The sequence below is a fragment of the Tachypleus tridentatus genome, chromosome 7 (genome assembly GCF_004210375.1).
Source record: "Tachypleus tridentatus isolate NWPU-2018 chromosome 7, ASM421037v1, whole genome shotgun sequence".
In the NCBI taxonomy this organism is placed as follows: domain Eukaryota; kingdom Metazoa; phylum Arthropoda; class Merostomata; order Xiphosura; family Limulidae; genus Tachypleus; species Tachypleus tridentatus.
In genome coordinates this window covers 101,632,730-101,658,001 of record NC_134831.1, presented here as the reverse complement: position 1 = coordinate 101,658,001, position 25,272 = coordinate 101,632,730, and the positions used below count along the sequence as shown (strand labels likewise).

The following is a 25,272-nucleotide window of genomic DNA, read 5'->3' as shown; positions in this document are numbered from 1 at the left end:
ACAGACACATAGTGATATAGTGAAGTTACATCATAATGTTAACAGTTAAACATAACATTATCCACAATGTATGAAACTTAACCCACAGACACATAGTGATATAGTAAAGGCACACCATAATGTTAACAGTTAAACATAACATTATCCACAATGTATGAAACTTAACCCACAGACACATAGTGATATAGTGAAGTTACACCATAATGTTAACAGTTAAACATAACATTAGTCACAATGTACGAAACTTAACCCACAGACACATAGTGATATACTGAAGTTACACCATAATGTTAACAATTATAGTAAAGTTACACCATAATGTTAACAATTATAGTAAAGTTACACCATAATGTTAACAGTTAAACATAACATTATCCACAATGTGTGAAACTTAACCCACAGACACATAGTGATATAGTGAAGTTACACCATAATGTTAACAGTTAAACATAACATTATCCACAATGTGTGAAACTTAACCCACAGACACATAGTGATATAGTAAAGTTACACCATAATGTTAACAGTTAAACATAACATTCTCCACAATGTATGAAACTTAACCCACAGACACATAGTGATATAGTGAAGTTACACCATAATGTTAACAGTTAAACATAACATTATCCACAATGTGTCAAACGTAACCCACAGACACATAGTGATATAGTGAAGTTACACCATAATGTTAACAGTTAAACATAACATTATCCACAATGTGTGAAACTTAACCCACAGACACATAGTGATATAGTGAAGTTACACCACAATGTTAACAGTTAAACATAACATTATCCACAAAGTATGAAACTCAACCCACAGACACATAGTGATATAGTGAAGTTACATCATAATGTTAACAGTTAAACATAACATTATCCACAATGTGTGAAACTTAACCCACAGACACATAGTGATATAGTAAAGTTACACCATAATGTTAACAGTTAAACATAACATTATCCACAATGTATGAAACTTAACCCACAGACACATAGTGATATAGTAAAGGCACACCATAATGTATGAAACATAACCCACATGCACATAGTGATATAGTGAAGTTACACCATAATGTTAACAGTTAAACGTAACATTCTCCACAATGTATGAAACTTAACCCACAGACACATAGTGATATAGTGAAGTTACACCATAATGTTAACAGTTAAACATAACATTATCCACAATGTGTGAAACTTAACCCACAGACACATAGTGATATAGTAAAGTTACACCATAATGTTAACAGTTAAATAGTAAAGTTCCACAATAATGAAACTTAACCCACAGACACATAGTGATATAGTAAAGTTACACCATAATGTTAACAGTTAAACATAACATTATCCACAATGTATGAAACTTAACCCACAGACACATAGTGATATAGTGAAGTTACACCATAATGTTAACAGTTAAACATAACATTATCCACAATGTATGAAACTTAACCCACAGACACATAGTGATATAGTGAAGTTACACCATAATGTTAACAGTTAAACATAACATTATCCACAATGTATGAAACTTAACCCACAGACACATAGTGATATAGTGAAGTTACACCATAATGTTAACAGTTAAACATAACATTATCCACAATATATGAAACTACATAACCCACAGACACATAGTGATATAGTGAAGTTACACCATAATGTTAACAGTTAAACATAACATTATCCACAATGTATGAAACTTAACCCACAGACACATAGTGATATAGTGAAGTTACACCATAATGTTAACAGTTAAACATAACATTATCCACAATGTATGAAACTTAACCCACAGACACATAGTGATATAGTAAAGGTACACCATAATGTTAACAGTTAAACATAACATTCTCCACAATGTATGAAACTTAACCCACAGACACATAGTGATATAGTGAAGTTACACCATAATGTTAACAGTTAAACATAACATTATCCACAATGTATGAAACGTAACCCACAGACACATAGTGATATAGTGAAGTTACACCATAATGTTAACAGTTAAACATAACATTCTCCACAATGTATGAAACTTAACCCACATGCACATAGTGATATAGTGAAGTTACACCATAATGTTAACAGTTAAACGTAACATTCTCCACAATGTATGAAACTTAACCCACAGACACATAGTGATATAGTGAAGTTACACCATAATGTTAACAGTTAAACATAACATTATCCACAATGTATGAAACTTAACCCACAGACACATAGTGATATAGTAAAGTTACACCACTATGTTAACAATTATAGTAAAGTTACACCATAATGTTAACAATTATAGTAAAGTTACACCATAATGTTAACAGTTAAACATAACATTATCCACAATGTGTGAAACTTAACCCACAGACACATAGTGATATAGTGAAGTTACACCATAATGTTAACAGTTAAACATAACATTATCCACAATGTATGAAACTTAACCCACAGACACATAGTGATATAGTGAAGTTACACCATAATGTTAACAGTTAAACATAACATTCTCCACAATGTATGAAACTTAACCCACATGCATATAGTGATATAGTGAAGTTACACCATAATGTTAACAGTTAAACATAACATTATCCACAATATATGAATCGTAACCCACAGACACATAGTGATATAGTAAAGGTACACCATAATGTTAACAGTTAAACATAACATTATCCACAATGTATGAAACTTAACCCACATGCACATAGTGATATAGTGAAGTTACACCATAATGTTAACAGTTAAACGTAACATTCTCCACAATGTATGAAACGTAACCCACAGACACATAGTGATATAGTGAAGTTACACCATAATGTTAACAGTTATAGTAAAGTTACACCATAATGTTAACAGTTAAACATAACATTATCCACAATATATGAAACTTAACCCACAGACATATAGTGATATAGTAAAGTTACACCATAATGTTAACAGTTAAACATAACATTGTCGGTAGACTTCAAAACATATTTCCCGTAATTAACAAAACTACTCAGCAAAACATACACACAAAACACACTCACATATACATACATAGTGAATCGTTTTATTAAAACTAATTTTATAACTAGATGCACTTCACCTCGGTCCCCAAAGTGTTCTGTTTTAAGAGTTAAGAAAACCAAAGATACAAGTGATAAATATTTGTATTTCTGGCTTTTGAAGTCGATACCCAATCTATGGTTTTATAAACGATGCCATTAATGTTTCGTTTTGTGGATCTAGTAACATAACAGTTCTTATGTCTAATCTAAAGTTTAATAAACAATTTCATCTCTGAGGAAACTTTGTAATATAAACAGCATCTGCCTGTTGTGGAGACAAGAGTGTAGAGGACGACTTTCGAAAATATTCCGCCTTTCATGTTCAGAAGCAAGAAGACATTCGAAACGTTGTCTTCTACACTTGTGTCTTCACAACAGGCAGATGCTGTTTATTTTACAAAGTTTTATCATGAATAATCTGCCTAAACAATCTATCAAAGAATGTCATTTCTGTTTTGTTTTGTGGATCTAGTAATGTAACACTGTTTTGTCCAATCTATGGTTTAAAAAACAATGCCATCAATGTTTTGTGGATCTAGTAATATAACACAGTTTTGTCCAATCTATGGTTTAATAAACAATGTCATCAATGTTTCGTTTTTTGCATCTAGTAACATAGCACTGTTTATGTTCAATCTAAGGTTTATTAAACAATGTCAGCTATGCTCATGACAATAAGAATGTTATCTGAACATGATTTGTGTTTGTATGAAACATATCAAATCCTACAAATTATCTTAAAGGTGAATTTTCAACACATTTAATAATTGCCTTAGAAACTGTACTTTGGTCAGGTATAATTCCTGTGAGGTTGCCATATTTTTTAAACACTTTAGTTTTTGAGTAAAAAATGAAACAAAATATACGGGTCCTCGAACTCAAGTTCTTCTCAGTCGTTCGGCTATTTCCGTGATGTTTTACAACTATGACGTAATAGTTTCCAAACACGCTTCATTGCGCGCCGACCATTGTGTTCCTTTCAGTGCTGGTGTTTTATGTAAATCTATCAGTGCTTTTTTCAGATTACATACTTTGTGAGACTATTTTTTGTCTTGATATTGCTACTTTATGTTTGTTTTATGATAACTTGGTTTACTACATTGCTTATGGTTATAAAAACGGTTCGGTATCGGGCAAAAGCTTCTTTTCGTTTCCGTGCAAGGAGAAGGAACCGGCAAGGTGGCGACAGTGGGTGCGGATGGTCAATAGGAAGAACTGGACTCCTTCATACCATGCAAAGCTTTGTAAAGATCACTTTGAACGCTCATGTTTTGTGTCGGATCCCACTGTTTTGGATTCTGTGGGTTACAAGCCAGGCAGGTTGAGACTGAAAAAAACTATCAGCAGTAGACAGGATTGTCCCCACCATCTTTCCTCGTGTAGAGCTGAGGACTGATCTCAGCCTGCAGCGTACAGGTTCCACCCCTCTGAAGCCATCCCTTGCCATCACCAAAAGAACAAACTTAAAGGTATGTGTGCAGTATAAAGTGATAAACAATAACCAGTATAATATAATAATTTAAAAAGTACAAGTTTTTGAAGAATGTAACTAGACATACACATTTCACTTTCATGAGCGTGTTTTGCATTTGTGGCACCTGAAAGTCAGTGAAACCTTGATTTCATAGTCTAGACAGTGGACAAATCTATCCCAAATAGAGTACATTCCAAGTTTAAAACTGGTAGATCATTCAGTAGATGTTTTTGTATCATTTTTAAATATGGAAAAGTTTGAAGAATATCATTTTTCAAATTTAACATTTCAAGATAAATTGAAATAAGACTGTGTCTTGAACATGTTGAAGTAATCAAGTACATGTTATGTATTTAAAACAAACATTGTAGACTTGTAAACAATCAAATATAAACTCCATAACAATTTCCATAACTCATCATAATAAAATTAATCTTAACACAGTACTCTGACATTGTCATATTAAATGTAAATCTCATAGCCCTCATAAAGCATGTTGTTTTAATATATAATCTCAGTTCTTCAGTATCACTCACAGTTCTGCTACTCTCACTCGTGGAACTGTCCTCATCACTAGAACTTGTCAGATCTGTGTCAAAAGTAACTGTTCTAGGTTCGTTCAGAGTAGGTTCCAATTGATATGGCGATACTCAACATTGTTCAGACCACAAAGTCAAAACACACTCCGCCTCTGTTTCTCCGTACGCACTGGCCATGTTTATTTACATTCAACGCGCTGGCGTCGGCGGTGTGTTTGGCAACTATTACGTCACAGTACTTTTCCTAGCGGCAAATGTAAAATCTAAAACGTTCGGATTGCTGTTCAGAAAGGGCTCTTTCTGCGACAAGTTCTATGTTTCATTTATTAGCACATATGTTTTATAAAAAATGTGAACCTACAAAATTAATCAGTATGAGTAGTTCTTTTGACTGTGAAGTTTTCTTTTTTTCTGTAAAATTCACCTTTAAAAATCAATTTAAAAGATTGAAAATGGATCCCGGCGTTACTACACACGCTCACTTGACTTGAAGAAAGAGTATTCCTCCCTTTTTAATTTGAAATATTTATTTGAAATAAATAGATCAACATTTTATTAAATTCTTCATCACATACTGACGCGCCCCTATCGGCACGTCTGCGGACTCACACTGCTAGAAACTGGGTTTCGTACCCGTGGTAGGCAGAGCACAGATAGTCCATTGTGTAGCTTTGTGCTTAATTCAGAATAAACATACTGACAGACTAACAGTCACTGTTAAACATGACGATATTAAATCTATTGTTTATTCGTCCGTTAGTGATAGAATTTAGTTAAGCGTAAAAGATGCCCAGTAAAAATATATATATATATTTATATATATAACGATAGCAACGTAGGGTTATTACTCAAACAAGTAAGGTTTGAGTTTTGTTTTTTCTAAAATAGACAACACTGGGAATCTATGCACATACGCGTTCTTTTTTTATCTGTTTTTCTTTCTTCTCTGTTTGACACAATGCTATCACATGATTGGTATTTTGACATAATGCTATCACATGATTGGTATTTTTCAAAGATAGAGGAAGCTTTACGATAAATTTCCGGAAGCATTCTTTGAAGACATGCTTGAAAGAGTAAATAAACTGGAACGTTTTCCTATATTGTCAATTTCTTAACGGATAACAATGTAGCGAGTGCAGTCGGTCTCTTCCTATTTATATGTAAAATACACCCAATACGGCCTTCCAGCTTGTTATAGTTCACTGGAAAAACTGAAGGAAAGTTTGGAAAGTCTCTAGAATATTCGAATAGAAATAATCCCTCTCGACATATATTAAAATGTTAGGTTGAGCACGTGGTTCGTTATTTCACTTGTCATCATTGTTGCCTAGAAACATCAAAGACACAAAACGCTATGTCTTGTTGTTTCGTAAGAAAATTTATTAGAAAGTTAAAGCGTCACGTATACGTTGGCACGTGAGATGACATCATACTACGTAATTCAAGACAGAGGTTTAGGTTTATTTCCACTGTTATTAATATAATCCGTGAAGATATAACATCAAATACCCACTATAGATTTCTGACAATCTTTTGTTTCTTATAGTTATTTTGTAAAAGCATCATTCCGTTATTTGGTTCAGAGATCCACACACCGGACGTCGAATCTACGTGTATCTTGACACTACTTGAAACTTGTTTGTTGATTAATACCTCGTCCAGCTTCAGCTGGAACCAGAGCAGCAGAAAACATGGAGGATAAAGAAAGTGGATAAAACACAACTTAAAGCATCCCTTGTTCCGAGCGCTTTTGGGACCCGGCATGGCCAGGTGGTTAAGACACTCGACTCGTAATCTGAGGGTCGCGGGTTCGAATTTCCGCCATACCAAACATGTTCGCCCTTTAAATAGTGGGGGCGTTATAATGTGACGGTCAATCCTACTATTTATTGGTAAAAAGGTAGCCCAAGAGGTGGCGGTCGGTGTGGTGGTGATGACTAGTTGCCTTCCCTCTAGTCTTACACCGCTAAGTTAGGGATGGTTAGCGTAGATAGCCCTCGTGTAGCTTTGCGTGAAATGAAAAAAAAAAAAAACTGAGCGCTTTCAAAAAATAATCCTAATTCAATGCAACCAAGAAGAAGAACAGCCGATCTACCGAATTCGGACCGGCAGAGACAAGGCCCACATTCCTAATTTAGACCTGAAAAGCAAAACTCATCTTTTGGACTCACAGTAGAAGAAGAAAGGTCCATTTTCTGAATTCATAGCCAAAAAAAAATATCCATCTTCCTAATTCATCCCCAAATAAAGTTTGGATGTTCCATATCAGCTCCTAGATGTTTATTCATTCATCCCCAAATAAAGTCTGGATGTTCCATATCAGCTTCTAGATGTTTATTCATTCAGCCCCAAATAAAGTTTGGATGTTCCATATCAGCTCCTAGATGTGTATTCATTCAGCCCCAAATAAAGTCTGGATGTTCCATATCAGCTCCTAGGTGTGTATTCTAGAACACATAATCAGCTAATCCAACTCAAAATGATTGTTTTTACTGAATTATGATTTACTAATTCTGGTCTCAGACAAAATAAAATACTTTTTATTTTAGGGCTTTACTTTAATCCACAGACAAATGTCATCTTTATTTTCGTTTCAATTTCTATTTTGAGAGAAAACTCCTACACAAGTAACTCCTGGTGTGTTATCTACTTTACCCCAAGAAAATTAACTCGACGAGAAAACTAAATGAAAACTGGACAAAAAAACCGAGCTGAAAGAAAATTTAAATATGTTTACGATAATAACAATTTTTTTTCCTAGCTATTGCAAGGTTCAAGTGAATATCCACACTCTTATAATTTTATGTGTTATTGGTTGTTTGATAGTTTGACAAACAGAAATATTTTGCTTACCAAGTATTCGTTGATTTCATCTGTCTGGACATCACGCATTGTGAAAATTTCTGCCAAGATAGTTGCAGTATTGTAGTGTTTTTAAGTAGATTGTTGTTTGGACTTTCTTCAAGTGTTCGCGAGTTCTCCATTCACTTCACTCAAAAACAATGAAACAGACAAGCCAACCACTTGTGTCTAAACCGCTCATTATGTACTGTACAACTTTTATCATATCCTACACAATTCCCAAACTCAAAGGACAACAAAGATTTCTTGACATTCCACTGAAACTGATTGCTAATATTTATTTTACGTTTTAAAGACACATCATTAAAAAACCAAAAGCTTTGAACGATATAGTTCCGGGCCTTGACACAAACAGGCAGATCACATCGTTAGTTTGAAAATCGATTATCGAGTAAGTTTTTTTTGTAATTTCAGTATACCTCGCTCCAATGTACTTCACTTCAAAATTAGTTTGGCAATACAGTGTATTAAATATCATCCAATCCAGTTTCCTCTACACAATTACGTATTTCACCTATATTACGTATTACTCAATCCAATTTCCTTAACTCCAGTACGTAATTCAACAATACAGTGCATTAGTCTAGCCTTGCAGTTTCCTTACAGTTTCCATTTCATCATTCCTTTGTTTAGACATTTTATGTCAGAGAAATGTTTTACTATTGAATTGCTCCAAAAATTGATTGAAATAGGAACTCAGAACATTGTTGAGCATAATTTAAAAAACTCTTTAAACAAGTTGTCAAGAGAGTATCCAAGAGTTGATGATAATTCATATATAAAAACTCTCCGTAACTGTAGGAACGTAATGAACTTTCATAACTAGAGTTTAATACAAGGTCCAATCTTTAAAGTTCCATTTCACAAAGTACTTACATTGATATTTTACAAATGGCTTTCCAACAACTTCTCAAACGATTGTTGAACTTCGTACTGCAGCTGGTTACCAAACGCACCTAAAATCATCCTCAAAAGCGACAGTTGGACTTACGTACTGCCACACCATCCTCCAAATTAACAATGGACACAAACGAGTTTCGAAGATATGTTTTCAAGAATTCATAAATCCAATGTTGGGCGTAGAGACATTGGCAGGAAGATTTCTGAAGTCGACACTTGTCACGAACAGAATATGTAACGTCAATCATCTGTTAAGGCACCAGATGAACATTAAGTGTTGGTCCAGGAACCTTCCTTTGACTTATTATTCGACAAAAATTCTGATTGTGCATTTCACTTCATCTATTAAGCTAGTGTTTGCCTCCAAAAGAACAACGAGGGTGGGTTTACGTTTCTTTGCCAAATTATTTATGATAGGGTGAGAAACGTGCACAGAAAATAAACCATATCTGTCAAACCAGTGTTAGGTATAACAAAGCAGAATATAGTTTGTTTGTTTTTTAAAGCCACAAATAGAATAACCATATCACAAAATTAAAAAAAAAATGAAGTTTTCTATTCATTGTTTGAGCAGGACACGAGTTTCATTAATTCACTTTTCGAGGTTGAATGCTTTTCTTGTTTATTAGCTATCTAAATATCTGATTTACTGTCACGCAGACAGATTCATTTACTTTTCTTCTGGGTAGGAGACAATGTGTGACTTCTTGTTACCCCACCCAGATTCCACTATATCGTCCTCAGTAGATCTGTCTTGGAAGGAGCGGAACTTATTGGATTGTGTTCTTGGCCACCAGAGGTCAACGTGGCTCTTGCTAAGCTCTGGGTGATGCTAAGCAGAAAGCTTGGCTGGCTCTTTCCCACTTGATCACTCTAGTCATCATTCATTAAGTTTGGACAAAGACAGAACGGCAAGTTGTTCCTGCTGTCTTTCCAACCCGTTGACCATGTCCTCTATACTCTGTAACGTACTAGAAGCAGGAGAAGAGACGGTTGGACTTATTGAACTGGAAGAACTTGCAACTTCCGAAGCTGGGGATAAAGACATGCCCTTGAGAAGTGGAAGAGGGACAGGACAGTGGACAGTAGAAGGAGGAAGCTGCGTCGAGCTGGTGGCCACTGGTAACAAATATGGAAAAAATCGATGATGCCCATGTCTGCATCCAGGGTCCAAAAACCTTGGGTTATTACGAGTCATAAAAGAATAAAGATCATGTGATGACACACTTGCAGATGTTGCAGATGTCGTGGGAATGGCGTGAGGAAAATACAACTGAGGGTACAGTGCTTGTGAGTAGAGATAAGGAAATATGTGAGGGTGGGGTAATCCGCCTCCTAATGTGTTATGAATTCCAAGATGATGTAAACTGTGTGCATGGTTCTCTGGGAGGTCAACACTATGAAAACCCTGTGCCACAGTACTCGAAGATTCCGGAATATATGATCCAGGTATGGCCACAGAAGCTGTCTGGCTTTTTTTACATGAGATCTCCAAGTTCTTGTCTTCTGAGGACTTTGTCTTTCTATTAACAACATCACTGTTTTCCGTTTTCTCCAGATCCATCTTGTTATCTTCTGGAACTGTCAAAAGGGCGTCAATCAATAGACATATAAATGTCTATAAACATATAAATATACATATACATATACCAACTAAGCTTTCTAATCTAACAATAAAAAACATACGATATGAAAGAAGTTTAAGCACTTCCTAACACTGAAAGACGTACTTAGTTTACGATTAATTTCGTCTACGATTTAGAACTGCAATCAACTCAATGAAAGTTAGTAATTATATGTAAGAGTGTAAAACTAACAGTCAAAATAAACTTTATGTTAACAAGCAACAAAAACTAATAACTGTAGTAATTTTGCTGTACAAAAATTAAAATTGGCACGAGAAATTTCTTTTTCAATTCAAAAGTCTCTCTAGAATATGTTGTTAAACACAATGAATTATGTTTCGTAAATTGGGTAACACTCTATCTCGTATATACATATTTACGTTGTTAATTAAATATTAATGTATATGCAATTTCTATTGCAGAACCTGCTACGGCCCGGCATGGCCTAGCGTGTTAAGGCGTGCGCTTCGTTATCTGAGGGTCGCGGGTTCGCGTCCGAGTCGCGCCAAACATGTTCGCCCTCCCAGCCGTGGGGGTGTTATAATGTGACGGTCAATCCCACTATTCGTTGGTAAAAGAGTAGCCCAAGAGTTGGCGGTGGGTGGTGATGACTAGCTGCCTTCCCTCTAGTCTTACACTGCTACATTAAAGAGAGCTAGCCCTTGTGTATCTTTGCGCGAAATTCTAAGCAAACCACTGTTCATAAACTATTACCTCAAATTAATTTTTAAAGTACCTTATCAGTTTAATTATAAACAGCCACGAAAGTCACATGAATCTCACGAAGATAAAACATAATAAGGTATACAGAGACTCCGTTTAGAAAAGTAACAAAAAGTGCAGTACTGTCTGAGAACTCCTACAACGTAAGACTTTTAGTTTGTTTAACCAATCAGAGACGTGGTTACATGGGCACACAGGTTGTAATGAATGAAACGAACTAGAAGAGAAACAAGCTAACTATATCTTTAGTCTTACTGCTCGGTTTCTAGTGACGGATGCTTCACTTATGAATATCAAACACTTGTCCTCTTTACATCTATGATAATAACTAAACTAGAAAACTTATTTCCTAGAGGATATTTCAAAACAATATTCCTTTGTTCTGCCGTTCCGGAAATAAAACCATGAAAAGTTGATGAGTATATACGTAGGACTTGAACAGACCAGCGTCACATGTGGGGGAACGTTATACTCTTAATAAATAAGGCTTGAAGTACTTATAGGCTCGAGGTTTGTGGCAGATGTGTTATATAACACGCGAACAAAATATGAACATTCGTGTAGCATGTGCTTAGGGGTAATTTAGGAAATATATAACGCAAAAACGACAATTTAATACGATTTTTTATTCGTGTCGCATAGGATATGAAAGTGACAATTAAACAGTCGTTGAACATAACCTAGAGAAAAGTAAGACCACAAAAGCGCATGTCTATGACAACTTTTCATTGGTTAACTATATTACTGTACCCGTTTATATCTTATAACCTGACTACCTTATATTGTAGAAATAATAGTACCTTCCTGGTCTCCTGACCTATTGTTAACAAGCGGAGTATTAGGGATTATGGGGTGGTCCAATAGCTCTTCTCCACCTCCTCCGACATCCACTGTTTCCTCTTCACTGCTGCAGCCTTCTATTGGGTCTACACTGTCCCGTTTGGGATCCTCATTTGTCGCTGGGAGATGAGCTTCTGTCATTGGAAGTAATGGGCGCCTGGAAACACTGTTGTTTAGTTAGCACTAGCTTTTGGAACACAGATAACTTTAAAGAATTTTTTATCAGACTTATACACCTGTTTAAAGCTTTGATACGAGGTTTAAATCCTGTTTCAAAATTACTGAATGTTTAAACCTTCTTTATAAACTGATATATATAACTTAATTTCTCTCAACAACTATTTTACGAAGCTCAACTCCAGTTAAAAACTGCTGTTTGAAGATTAGTCCTCTTTGGAAACTGCTTTACGATGTTTAAACATATTTTAAAACTTATGCCAAGGATTAAACAAATCTTATATAAGACCTAAGTCTTAAGACTTAACTTTACTCCATGAATTTAAAACTTACACAATATCTTACCTTAAAAACGCGCGATTTTATATTTTTCAAAAGCAGCGAACTACACACACACACACACACTTAGTCCTCTTTGGAAACTGCTTTACGATGTTTAAACATATTTTAAAACTTATGCCAAGGATTAAACAAATCTTATATAAGACCTAAGTCTTAAGACTTAACTTTACTCCATGAATTTAAAAACTTACACAATATCTTACCTTACTTTTTTGTACGCGCGATTTTTATATTTTTCAAAAGCAGCGAACGACACACACACACACACACACTTAGTCCTCTTTGGAAACTGCTTTACGATGTTTAAACATATTTTAAAACTTATGCCAAGGATTAAACAAATCTTATATAAGACCCAAGTCTTAATACTTAACTTTACTCCATGAATTTAAAAACTTACACAATATCTTACCTTACTTTTTTGTACGCGCGATTTTTATATTTTTCAAAAGCAGCGAACTACACACACACACACACACTTAGTTTTCTTTGGAAACTGCTTTACGATGTTTAAACATATTTTAAAACTTATGCCAAGGATTAAACAAATCTTATATAAGACCTAAGTCTTAAGACTTAACTTTACTCCATGAATTTAAAAACTTACACAATATCTTACTTTACTTTTTTTGTACGCGCGATTTTTATATTTTTCAAAAGCAGCGAACTACACACACACACACACACACTTACTCAAATCTGTAAATGAAACGTCATCAGTTTTTTTTTAACCTCAAATATCCACGAAAACCTTGAATATTATCTCAAAAACGTAAAAATCATATTTTACGTATTTTCTTGTTGTTTGGAATTAAGCACAAAGTTGCACAAAGAGGTACTGTGCTCTGTCCACCAGGGATATCGAAACGTTGTAAGTCCGCATGCATACTGCTGTGCCAGTAATCATAAATAATCGTAAAGCTAAACTAATTAGCAATTCGCACAAACGTAATATAAATAAATAAATATGAACATTGATATGTGAACAGGCACACAAGATGTGGTGTATGTTATCATTCAGTTAAAAGCGAGATAAAAGATACATAAACGTAGAGATAGACAGAAAGACATGAAACTTACTTTCTATCTCTCTTTCCACTACCAGTGTCTCTGAAGCCTTTAGCAAACGGATTATTCTCGATTTTCAACTGCGTGATCTGGAATTTAAAAAAAATATATTTTTAATTTTTGGAAACATAGATAACTTACAACAGGTAGTAAGTTTGATATCTACCAGAAACATTGATAACTTACAACAGGTAGTAAGTTTGATATCTACCGTGAGAAACATTGATAACTTACAACAGGTAGTAAGTTTGCTATCTACCGTGAGAAACATTGATAACTTACAACAGGTAGTAAGTTTGATATCTACCGTCAGAAACATTGATAACTTACAACAGGTAGTAAGTTTGATATCTACCGTCAGAAACGTGGACAACTTACAACAGTGTAACCAGTGAGGACTTTTCTAATCACTTTGATAATTTAAGTTTTAAATTTTGATGAGTGTTTTCTCACATTTTTCTACTGACGTGATTTTATCGAAGTTTACTTGAACGATTTTAATTCAAGAAGTTGAGAAACACTAAATTGTGAAGTGTATCACGAGGTCAACATTGTAACAAACTTTGTAATTACATTCCAATACACTGGTTTTAATAAAAATTACAATAAAACCTTTTCGTACTTTGACCGAACTTTATTTTTTTATAGTAAGTTTTAATACATCCGGAAATAATAAAAACAAACTCACAGAACTTGTATAAAGCTAAATTACTGTAACATCATGATTTTACACAATGAATCAATAGGATCGAGTGACATTTTGAGTATTGTTGCATGTTATTAGGGAAAATATAAAGTGTATATTGGTGAGAGATATCGAGATGTCATATAACATGACTGTGTATGTTTGGTGAGAGATATCGAGATGTCATATAACATGACTGTGTATGTTTGGTGAGAGATATCGAGATGTCATATAACATGACTGTGTATGTTTGGTGAGAGATATCGAGATGTCATATAACATGACTGTGTATGTTTGGTGAGAGATATCGAGATGTCATATGACATCACTGTGTATGTTTGGTGAGAGATATCGAGATGTCATATAACATGACTGTGTATGTTTGGTGAGAGATATCGAGATGTCATATAACATGACTGTGAATGTTTGGTGAGAGATATCGAAATGTCATATAACATGACTGTGTATGTTTGGTGAGAGATATCGAGATGTCATATAACATGACTGTGTATGTTTGGTGAGAGATATCGAGATGTCATATAACATCACTGTGTATGTTTGGTGAGAGATATCGAGATGTCATATAACATCACTGTGTATGTTTGGTGAGCACAGAACAGAGAGGAATAAGTTTGTTTTCTGTGTTTTTCTTTCACTTAAAAATCTCCAAGTTTGGCATGAAATAGTATAATTTTTGTAACACATAAGTTTGTTTACTGACGATATGAATCAAGGACTTTGTGGAGTTTAGAAGCCTAAACAGTCATGTTGTGTCTCCCTCGTGGTCCTGAGTTTCTGTAAAACTTTAGAAACATTGTGAAACCAACGACGTAATTAACGTATGTTTGAAAACTAAACAAATTTTTATCAATTTCTTTATAACCAAGTAGTTCGAAGAAATAAATTTAATCGCTCAAAAAACAACAACTAGTAATTTAAAACGTACGTTGTTAAAATCGCAATGGTGACAAATATATCAAATAGAAATAATAGTTCGAACATTTTTATATATTTTTGTTTCATCCGTCTTGAAATTTAGAATTGGTGATTTTTCAACTTGTTATATAAATCTTAACCAATGCTCTAAGTCATGTATATAACACTAACTGAAACTAGTTGCTTTGATAACTAAACATTTTTAATAGCGAATATAATAGGGATATTACCCAGTAATCTGTTTAAGTTATTTAAAAATATATATATTATGAAACTAATCGAACATGATTATGAACAATGGTTAATTTCACGTGTGTATAAACATGTACTGGTAATTTTCACAGTGAGTTTGTAGAATTTATTCTAATATTGGTAATTGTTTAAAACGGAGTGACAATAGTTTGCCTTCAAATAAAATTTCGTTTTAAAGCAAGCACATTCGTGCGCCACCTGTAGTGTTACGTCACAGTTTCGAAATATGAAACAACATTCATGAAAGATATTTATGGAAGAACAACTGCTAGACTCCTGAGTTTATTTTCGATACAAGTGCTGGATGTAGTTTATTTACAGAAGTATGCCCCTGTAAGCTCATAGCTGTAAATGTTTACAAACAGCTGACCCGGAAATGAACGAAAATTCTGTCACGAATGTTCAGTATAATACAATTCCCATTTCAACCAAAAACATTTGTTTGTGCGGTAATATGCTGTTAACCATGACATTAAAACTTCATAAAAGTATTATAAAGCAATAAATCGATCGAGAATGTTCTTATACAACACGCTTGTACCGGTAACGCACTGCGGTTCTTCTGACGACCGTTGTTGGAACTCCCATGGGGCTTTGGGTGTACGTGAACGTGATTCATCAATAGGTATCGACACTCGTGGTTTTTGAGACTCGGACATATTCGTGCAACAAATTCTGTTATGAGGCTGTGTTATGATGAATGTTGCAACAGTTTTACTAGAATTTCTTGCTGTAGGTATTACAAGTTTCTAAAGTGGACAACAGATTTACAGCTGTACTCCAGACAGATGTTGATGTCCCATACTTCTCATATTATGAATTTCTTGCTGTAGGTATTACAAGTTTCTAAAGTGGACAACAGATTTACAGCTGTACTCCAGACAGATGTTGATGTCCCATACTTCTCATATTATGAATTTCTTGCTGTAGGTATTACAAGTTTGTTAAGTGGATAACAGATTTACAGCTGTACTCCAGACAGATGTTGATGTCCCATACTTCTCATATTATGAATTTCTTGCTGTAGGTATTACAAGTTTGTAAAGTGGACAACAGATTTACAGCTGTACTCCAGACAGATGTTGATGTCCCATACTTCTCATATTATGAATTTCTTGCTGTAGGTATTACAAGTTTGTAAAGTGGACAACAGATTTACAGCTGTACTCCAGACAGATGTTGATGTCCCATACTTCTTATATTATGAATTTCTTGCTGTAGGTATTACAAGTTTGTAAAGTGGACAACAGATTTACAGCTGTACTCCAGACAGATGTTGATGTCCCATACTTCTCATATTATGAATTTCTTGCTGTAGGTATTACAAGTTTGTAAAGTGGACAACAGATTTACAGCTGTACTCCAGACAGATGTTAACTTCTCATATTATGGTGTAAGGATTGTATTGTAGATGTGGCCAAATAGTCACAGTTCATACAGAACTTCGCCTTTTTATAGAAACGTTATATTAAAATAAAAACTTGCTGTATCCTTATGTAACACTCACACTTCGAGTGCTGTATCCTTGAGATACACTAAGGCATACTTGGAGTGCTGTATCCTTGAGATACACTAAGACATACTTCGAGTGCTGTATCCTTGAGATAACATTAAGGCATACTTGGAGTTGCTGTATCCTTGAGATAACACTAAGGCATACTTCGAGTGCTGTATCCTTGGATAACACTAAGGCATACTTGGAGTTCTGTATCCTTGAGATAACACTGAGGCATACTTGGAGTGCTGTATCCTTGAGATGACACTAAGGCATACTTCGAGTGACTGTTTTTATGTTGTTTTTTCGTGTTTTAATTTTGTCTCTGATCTTGTTGAGTGATGAGGCCACTGCCGCCTAACAAACAGTGATGTGGACATGACCGTCTAAAAAGGTCAAGATACCAAACGTGCTTTCTTACCGTAAGACCAGGCGGAACGAACGTACGGATAAAGGCGGACTAAAGATGTGCCGCTCTTTATAGAGGATCACTCGCGTCGTTGAATGAAGACAACAGCGATCTTTACCGGGTAGCTCGGGCGTCCCGGGGCGGCGACAGCGGGTCTGTTGGCGACAGAAGAATGACCAGCCCTTCCCAGGATTCTCCAGATGAGTCTCATAATCTCCCGTCTCTTACTATCTGATGACGAATGGTCATTTGGAAGAAGGGTGACAAATATCCTGTTTTAGATTGACCTAGACAAGTAGCTCTACAACCGTGACCCTTTTACAAGATAACGTCGGACAAACAATCCTACACCCACAAACACGTGTACGCATTTACTAAAAACCACGACTGTACAGAAATCGAAGAAAGGTTGAACGCTAAATTACATATGAGATACACATGTAATAGCTACAGCCCTAGTATGTTGTATGTCTTACATGCATTAATCTACATGACAGTTCTTATAGACCTATCGTTACCAAAAGTCGACCTTAATATCAGTAAACTGTTGTATATTTTATATAAATTAACCTATCTACCAGTTCATATAGATCTATCATCACCAAAAGTATATATTAATATGGCTGACGATTTGTCTCACTGTCAATGAAACAGTGTACTTGTCTTTTTATAATGAACAAAATGACATCACTGACCTTTTCGTTTTGATAAGCCGTGACTGCGATAAACTCAGTCTCTTTAAAAACGTATGTACGGAACGTACTGTACGGCAGCTTCAAGATGTCGTTAGCCCGTACAAGGTGAAACCTCGGCTGGTATTTGTGCATGGAGTTCAAAATGGACTAAAATTAAAAGAAACAGCGAAAGGAAATCTTTATTTTTATTACATTTAAATATTTTGTAGTTAGAGTACACACACTTTATCCCAAAACAAGCAAATCTCTATCTATAGTAATAATTACAAATATTCATTTATAGAATAATTAGTGGGCGACTCCTAAAACTGCCACAGATACATAAGCATAATATTGTTGCATACGTTTTTTCTACACAACAAATTATACATAGTATTAATAGTATTATCACTATTTTTTCGTACGTTTATTTTATAAAATAAAACTTTAATACAGTCAGTAGTATTGTTACACACACTTTTCTATAAAATAAAACTTTCATAAAGTCAGTAGTATTGTTACACACACCTTTCTATAAAATAAAACTTTAATACAGTCAGTAGTATTGTTACACACACTTTTCTATAAAATAAAACTTTAATACATTCAGTAGTATTGTTACACACAGTTTTCTATAAAATAAAACTTTCACACAGTCAGTAGTATTGTTACACACACTTTTCTATAAAATAAAACTTTCACACAGTCAGTAGTATTGTTACACACACTTTTCTATAAAATAAAACTCTAATACAGTCAGTAGTATTGTTACACACACTTTTCTATAAAATAAAACTTTAATACATTCAGTAGTATTGTTACACACAGTTTTCTATAAAATAAAACTTTCGTACAGTCAGTAGTATTGTTACACACACTTTTCTATAAAATAAAACTTTCACACAGTCAGTAGTATTGTTACACACACTTTTCTATAAAATAAAACTTTCACACAGTCAGTAGTATTGTTACACACACTTTTCTATAAAATAAAACTTTCACACAGTCAGTAGTATTGTTACACACACTTTTCTATAAAATAAAACACACAGTCAGTAGTATTGTTACACACACTTTTCTATAAAATAAAACTTTCACACAGTCAGTAGTATTGTTGTTTTCTATAAAATAAAACTTTCACACAGTCAGTAGTATTGTTGCACACACTTTTCTATAAAATAAAACTTTCACACAGTCAGTAGTATTGTTACATACAATTTTCTATAAAATAAAACTTTCACACAGTCAGTAGTATTGTTACACACACTTTTCTATAAAATAAAACTTTCACACAGTCAGTAGTATTGTTACACACAGTTCTCTATAAAATAAAACTTTCACACAGTCAGTAGTATTGTTACACACAGTTCTCTATAAAATAAAACTTTCACACAGTCAGTAGTATTCTTACACACACATTTCTATAAAATAAAACTTTCACACAGTCAGTAGTATTCTTACACACACTTTTCTATAAAATAAAACTTTCACACAGTCAGTAGTATTGTTGCACACACTTTTCTATAAAATAAAACTTTCACACAGTCAGTAGTATTGTTACACACACTTTTCTATAAAATAAAACTTTCACACAGTCAGTAGTACTGTTGCACACAAGTTTGCTGTAAAATACAACTTTCGTACAGTCAACAGAATTGATAGTATTGTTGTGTACAGTTGTACATTTATTCTGGAAAACATACACAAAATAAAAATGTTATGCAGTCGGCAGAACGCTTTTGACTTGTTAGAACTGATTTTAAGTAATGGACGTATATCTCTGTGAGTAGGTTTTGTTTTTTGTTTCGGCATTTGAAAGTCATATGTTCTGTTAATTGACAGAGTTAAGCCTAAGTTGTGGATAAAGCAGCACTTTCGTAAAGTGACGCGTCTGATCACGGGTTCCATTTCAGAAAGGTCAACGCGACTTTAAGCGCTCAAATTATTTTGTTTCGCTACATAATATACACACGGCTGACGGCTCACTTTTTTCTTTATTTCTTTCCTTCCTCTGCATGGTTTTCGACGGAGATGGTGCTGTCGCCTAGTAGCAGTATTCGTAATTTCTGGAAATAATCCCAGGCATGTTTTCTTTTAGTCCTTGTAATCTCACTCGAGTCGTTTTTCATACACTAATTGACTTTGTACCTAGAACTGTAGCTGTTTTAAGATAATTTTGAATGTTCCTCGTGGGGCGTGCAATTGTAATTTTTCTTGTGTAAAGAGGAATAAAAGAAAACAAATGATAGAAAGAGGAACCGAATTTCCAGTTTTACCTCTGTACCATTATCTGTACCATTATCGGGTTACATCAGCGCCAGTTGTGAAAGAACGTTTATTGCATTTTCTTCGTATTTTATGATCTAAAATGGTTATAAAAGCATTTTGTGGGTTTCACGCAAGGCCAAACGGCTGCGAATAGTCGAGAAACATCGAGAAGGAGTGGTTAACCTCCGACACAGTTTTTACCGATGTCCGCGAGAGCCCGATCATTACGGTAAAAGTAAGCTTAAAAATTTATTGGTGGATTTAGTCTCAGCCACGCGGAAGGAACGTAACACGAGGGTACATCATAAATATCGACAGATGGCTCTTTTCTCAAACTTTAAATGTATAATTCAAGTCTGATGCACCATCCATGTGATAATTCATAGTTTAACTCTACGAATGCTTAGAAAGCGATACTTTTGTGCAAAGACGAAATAGGAAGAACACGAAACACATCAAGCCACAGGAACTAACCTTACAACATTTATAATGTCCATCTTTTTCTCCTGTGTTAGATAGTGTTTGCTTCTGATATGATACAAACTATTTATCTACTATTTTACAAACAAATTGATTATTTTCACGTGGAAGGTGTTTCGTTTATATGTATATATATATATTCCCAAAACTCTTGTCTTTTGGTTTCACGATAAAATACTGGCCATGCTTACATAGTTTAAATTAATCATTAGACAAAAACCAAAATATATACGTTTGACACATTTTATAACATATCTCACCAATAAACAGCTGTTAGCTATAAATTACTTCATTGTTTGTTTGTTTTATATTAAGGTCATAAAGTGAGTATAGCACAGATAGTCCATTATTGAGCCTTGTGGTAAATTCCAAATAACTAGTCAATAATCAACACTTTTTGAAGTCACTAAACTTTGTATTTAAAATAATAATAAAACAGAAACACTTCAGAGGTCCTTCAGTCTTCCATTTGTTTTAGCTGGAAGAATCTTTATGAGTCTCATAAGAACATAATATTTTTTACTATTTACACTTCTCTGCCGGAAGTAACAGTGATGAAATCACTACAAGCTAAAATAAAGTTTTTACCAAACTACAAATTCGATTAATGTGAAATGGCTTGTTTTGTTTTATTTAATTTCGCGCAAAGCTACACGAGGACTATCTGCGCTAGCCGTTTCTAATTTTGCAGTATAAGACTAGAGGGAAGGCAGCCAGTCATCACCACCTACAGACAACTCTTGGGCTACTCTTTTACCAACGAATAGTGGGATTAACCGTCACATTACAACGCCCCCACGGCTGAAAGGGCAAGCATGTTCAGTGTGACGGGGATTTGAGCACGTGATCCTCGGATTACGAGTCGAACGTCCTAATAAAACGATTTAAAACCTGTGTAATTGAAAATGAGCCCCTAATGACAGAGCATTATGTCTACAGACTTACAACGCTAGAAACCGGATTTTGATACCCGTGGTGGGTAGAGGGCAGATAACCAACCTGTTCCTTTGTACTTAGTTCTAAACAAAATCTCTGTTTTATTATGGCACCTGGACCAAACGAACGGAGTTTGTTAATCGGCTGAGGGAATTACACAAAAAGGAATATTTTTTTTTTAAAACAGCTTGGCTACAAATAATCCATAAAACAAATATCTGGTGATAAAAATAAGTATATTCTTCCTTGCTGTGAAAGTTGTGATCTTAAATAAATCGTTTTACTGTTATAAAAACCCTACTTTAATTACCTCAATCGTAGTTTATATTAGACTTTATAAAGCCTCTCATATAATGAAGCCAATGTTTCAGATGGCGTTCTTATAATATATAAGTAAAATTGCGGTTATTTTGTAACCTCGAGGTCCCATATCAATAGACTTACATATCCGTGTTTATCAGAAATGTTGTTGGTCAACTTCAGTTTGTGGAAGGACACCACCTTCTGCATCCACTGTTCCCCCGTGCTCGGAGAGTCCGGATGAATGTACATTCCTTTTGGCATCTCGGGGTCAGCTTTACCTGCCACGACCCACCGTCGATTATGAAATTTGTAGCGACACTCGTCAGAGGCAACAATGTCCATTAACATAATATACTTGGCCTTCTTGTCGAGTCCGGAGAGCCTCACTTTAAATGCAGGAAACATCCGCCTGGTGGTAAAAAATAGAAACATATTAAAGTATATTTATATTTTTTATTCCTACAGTTTTAAAATTTTAACAGTATAAGAGCGGCATATTAATTTGACAACCACCTGCAGTTGGCACATAAAATAAATAAAATACGTAATTCGAAAAATACAGTTACGTGTTACAAAAATCTAATACCGGTGAAAAGAGCCGAATGATCATGAAATATCCAATAAGGATAACCGTGATTCGGTTCTGTGCGATAAGAATTACGTCGTCGTAAGAAAGGTATGGATGTATATCGTATTTTCATAAGACAGAAAAATAAACAACCCGGAAACGTACACAAACATCGGTACAGAAATGTAGTTGGACGTGAAAATATTGGGGCACAAAACATAGCAAAGAGAGCAACTAGCCGCAGGTTTTAAAATAAATCATATACAAGAAGTTAAGAAACAAACACTAGAAGAACACACATTAGAAAGACTAGACTTTCTTTTTTAACAACAACATTTCTGACTGGGCTGGAGAAATATTGTACTTCTAAAAGTTAGAAGAGTGTTAAAAGAGGATACTTTAAAATTATTCATAATGGAGAAAAGTGGAATACAAAACAAACATCACACGAAACATGTGTATGTCAGAAAAGTGGAATACAAAACAAACATCACACGAAACATGTGTATGTCAGAAAAGTGGAATACAAAACAAACATCACACACATGTGTATGAAACATGTACAAAACAAACATCACAGAAACAGTGGAATACAAAACAAACATCACACGAAACATGTGTATGTCAGAAAAGTGGAATACAAAACAAACATCACACCTAATTAGATCTGAGCATGGATCGAAAGAAAAAGAGCATGTCTTAACATGTCACATTATGCACACGTCAGCAAAGAAAGCAACAGTTGATTGTTCGTTTGTTTGTTTTTGAATTTCGCGAAAAGCTACTCGAGGGCTATCTGCGCTAGCCGTCTTTAATTTAGTAGTGTAAGACTAGAGAGAAGGCAGCTAGTAATCATTACTCACCGCCAACTCTTGGGCTACTCTTTTACCAACGAATAGTGGGATTGACCGTCACATTATAACGCCCTCACGGCTGAAATGGCGAGCGTGTTTGATGCGACCGAGATTCGATCCCACGACCCTCAGATTACGAGTCGAACGCTTTAACCCACCTGGCCATGCCGGGCCCACAACCGTTGAATAGCGAAACATAAGAGCGGTGAATTCGGGTACAATACAACAGCTGATAGTAGGTAACATATATCATAAAGTTAAAAATAGACGGAAAAGAATCTAACATGTTCTAAAGCAGGGGTGGGCAACTTATTTTTCATAGTGGCCATAACTGTGGCTAATGAAAACAACGTTGGCCATACTATTCAAAAAGAAATTGAAAGATGGTTTTTGATAGATTGTTTAGGCAGAGTATTCTTGATAAAACTTTGTAGAATGGACGGCAACTGCCTGTTGTGAAGACACGAGTGCAGAAGACGACGTTTCGAATGTCTTCCGCCTTTCGTCTTCAGATCCTCTATACTTGTGTCTCCACAACAGGCAATTGCCGTCCATACTACAAAGTTTCATCTTGAGAGGTGTTAGTTTAAACAAAATATTTGCATTTCAACTAACCTTCAATGTGAAAATTGATGAGGGTTTTCATCAACAAGTTTCGTGAAATTTGGCTTAATATCTATACTCAATGAGCATCTTATCTCTGCATCTAAATCTATGTCAGTAAGCCGAGATCTGTATCTAGACTTGATAAAATCGATCGTAGAAAATGTTGGCTCACACACCCACGTGAATTCAAACATGGAAAATAATTTTGAAATTATTTAAACACTTGTCTAAAGACAAAAAAAAATGTAATTTCCTCACTGAAATTTCCTAAGTCAAATGGAAATTGATCATGCAAAAATTTCAATTTCAAAGTTTTAAATTCGGAGAAACGTGGTTCAAATTTTCGGGATATATTTTTTATCCAGTTTACACAGAAATCATCTTCAGCATCAGAGAAATCATAGCCCTTACTATTTTCTAGAAAACTATTAAACTTTGCAAAATGTGTCAAATTATTCTTTTGTAATTGTTCTGCAAGGAGGTAAAGCTTTAATTGAAATTTATAAATATACTGTGATTGCTCGCTTATTATTTTACCTCTTCCATGAAGCTTCATATTCAAATTATTCAAGTGAGTCATCATGTCACACAAAAAGTACAAATCACACTGTCATGACAAAGTTTCAGGGAAATTTTCAATCTTACATTTTTCAACAAGATTCTCTTTTATTTGAAGAAATAAGGAAGTGAATCATTCTTAGACTTTTCCTCTGTTTAACCATCTTACAAAATCAGTAAGATCATCAAAAGTACAATCACTGCTTTTCTTGAAAGACTCAACAAACTGACGATGGATGAGAGAGCTTCAACTTCTAACATAATTCACAATTTTTATTGTCCATCAAATTTCTCAATTCATCACTTTTAGACATTTTACCACATAAACTTTCCTACTGCAATGGAAAGATGGCAGCGTGGACTTCACATTATTTTCAATTAAATGCTGCTCCAGAAGAGAAACATGTCATAATCTCACTCCAGTCATGGCGGGAACACTGCCTATTGTGACAGAAACCAGTTTTTTAAAATCCAAATTAAAAGGTTTTGACACTTCAAGAAATTTCAGAATCAATTGAATTGTCTTTACTTTCTAAGTGTTCACCATCATCTGGGTTTTTTCGTTTTCGAATTATCCACTTATCTATATTATGGGATTAAAAACAAAATATATTTAAACACTTAAAGGTGCACAAGAAAAATA

At 34.6% G+C, this 25,272-nt stretch overlaps 1 protein-coding gene across 4 annotated transcripts in view; it reads right to left on the bottom strand.

Moving 5' to 3' along the window:
- LOC143256305 (uncharacterized) overlaps window positions 1–25,272 on the bottom strand; it is an 87,591-nt gene that overhangs the window by 40,589 nt on the left and 21,730 nt on the right. Inside the window, exons 2-7 of one of the 4 annotated variants that reach the window (XM_076513378.1) lie at window positions 22,185–22,452; window positions 18,078–18,224; window positions 13,618–13,694; window positions 11,979–12,184; window positions 7,922–10,411; window positions 7,349–7,515 (exon numbers count right to left, since the gene is read on the bottom strand). In XM_076513378.1, coding sequence (XP_076369493.1) covers window positions 9,711–10,411; window positions 11,979–12,184; window positions 13,618–13,694; window positions 18,078–18,224; window positions 22,185–22,452 — 1,399 coding nt within the window. In that variant the 3' untranslated portion in view covers window positions 7,349–7,515; window positions 7,922–9,710. Of the gene's footprint in view, window positions 1–7,348; window positions 7,516–7,921; window positions 10,412–11,978; window positions 12,185–13,617; window positions 13,695–18,077; window positions 18,225–22,184; window positions 22,453–25,272 lie in introns of those variants that run through there. The other 3 variants (XM_076513379.1, XM_076513380.1, XM_076513377.1) reach the window with 3 other exon arrangements.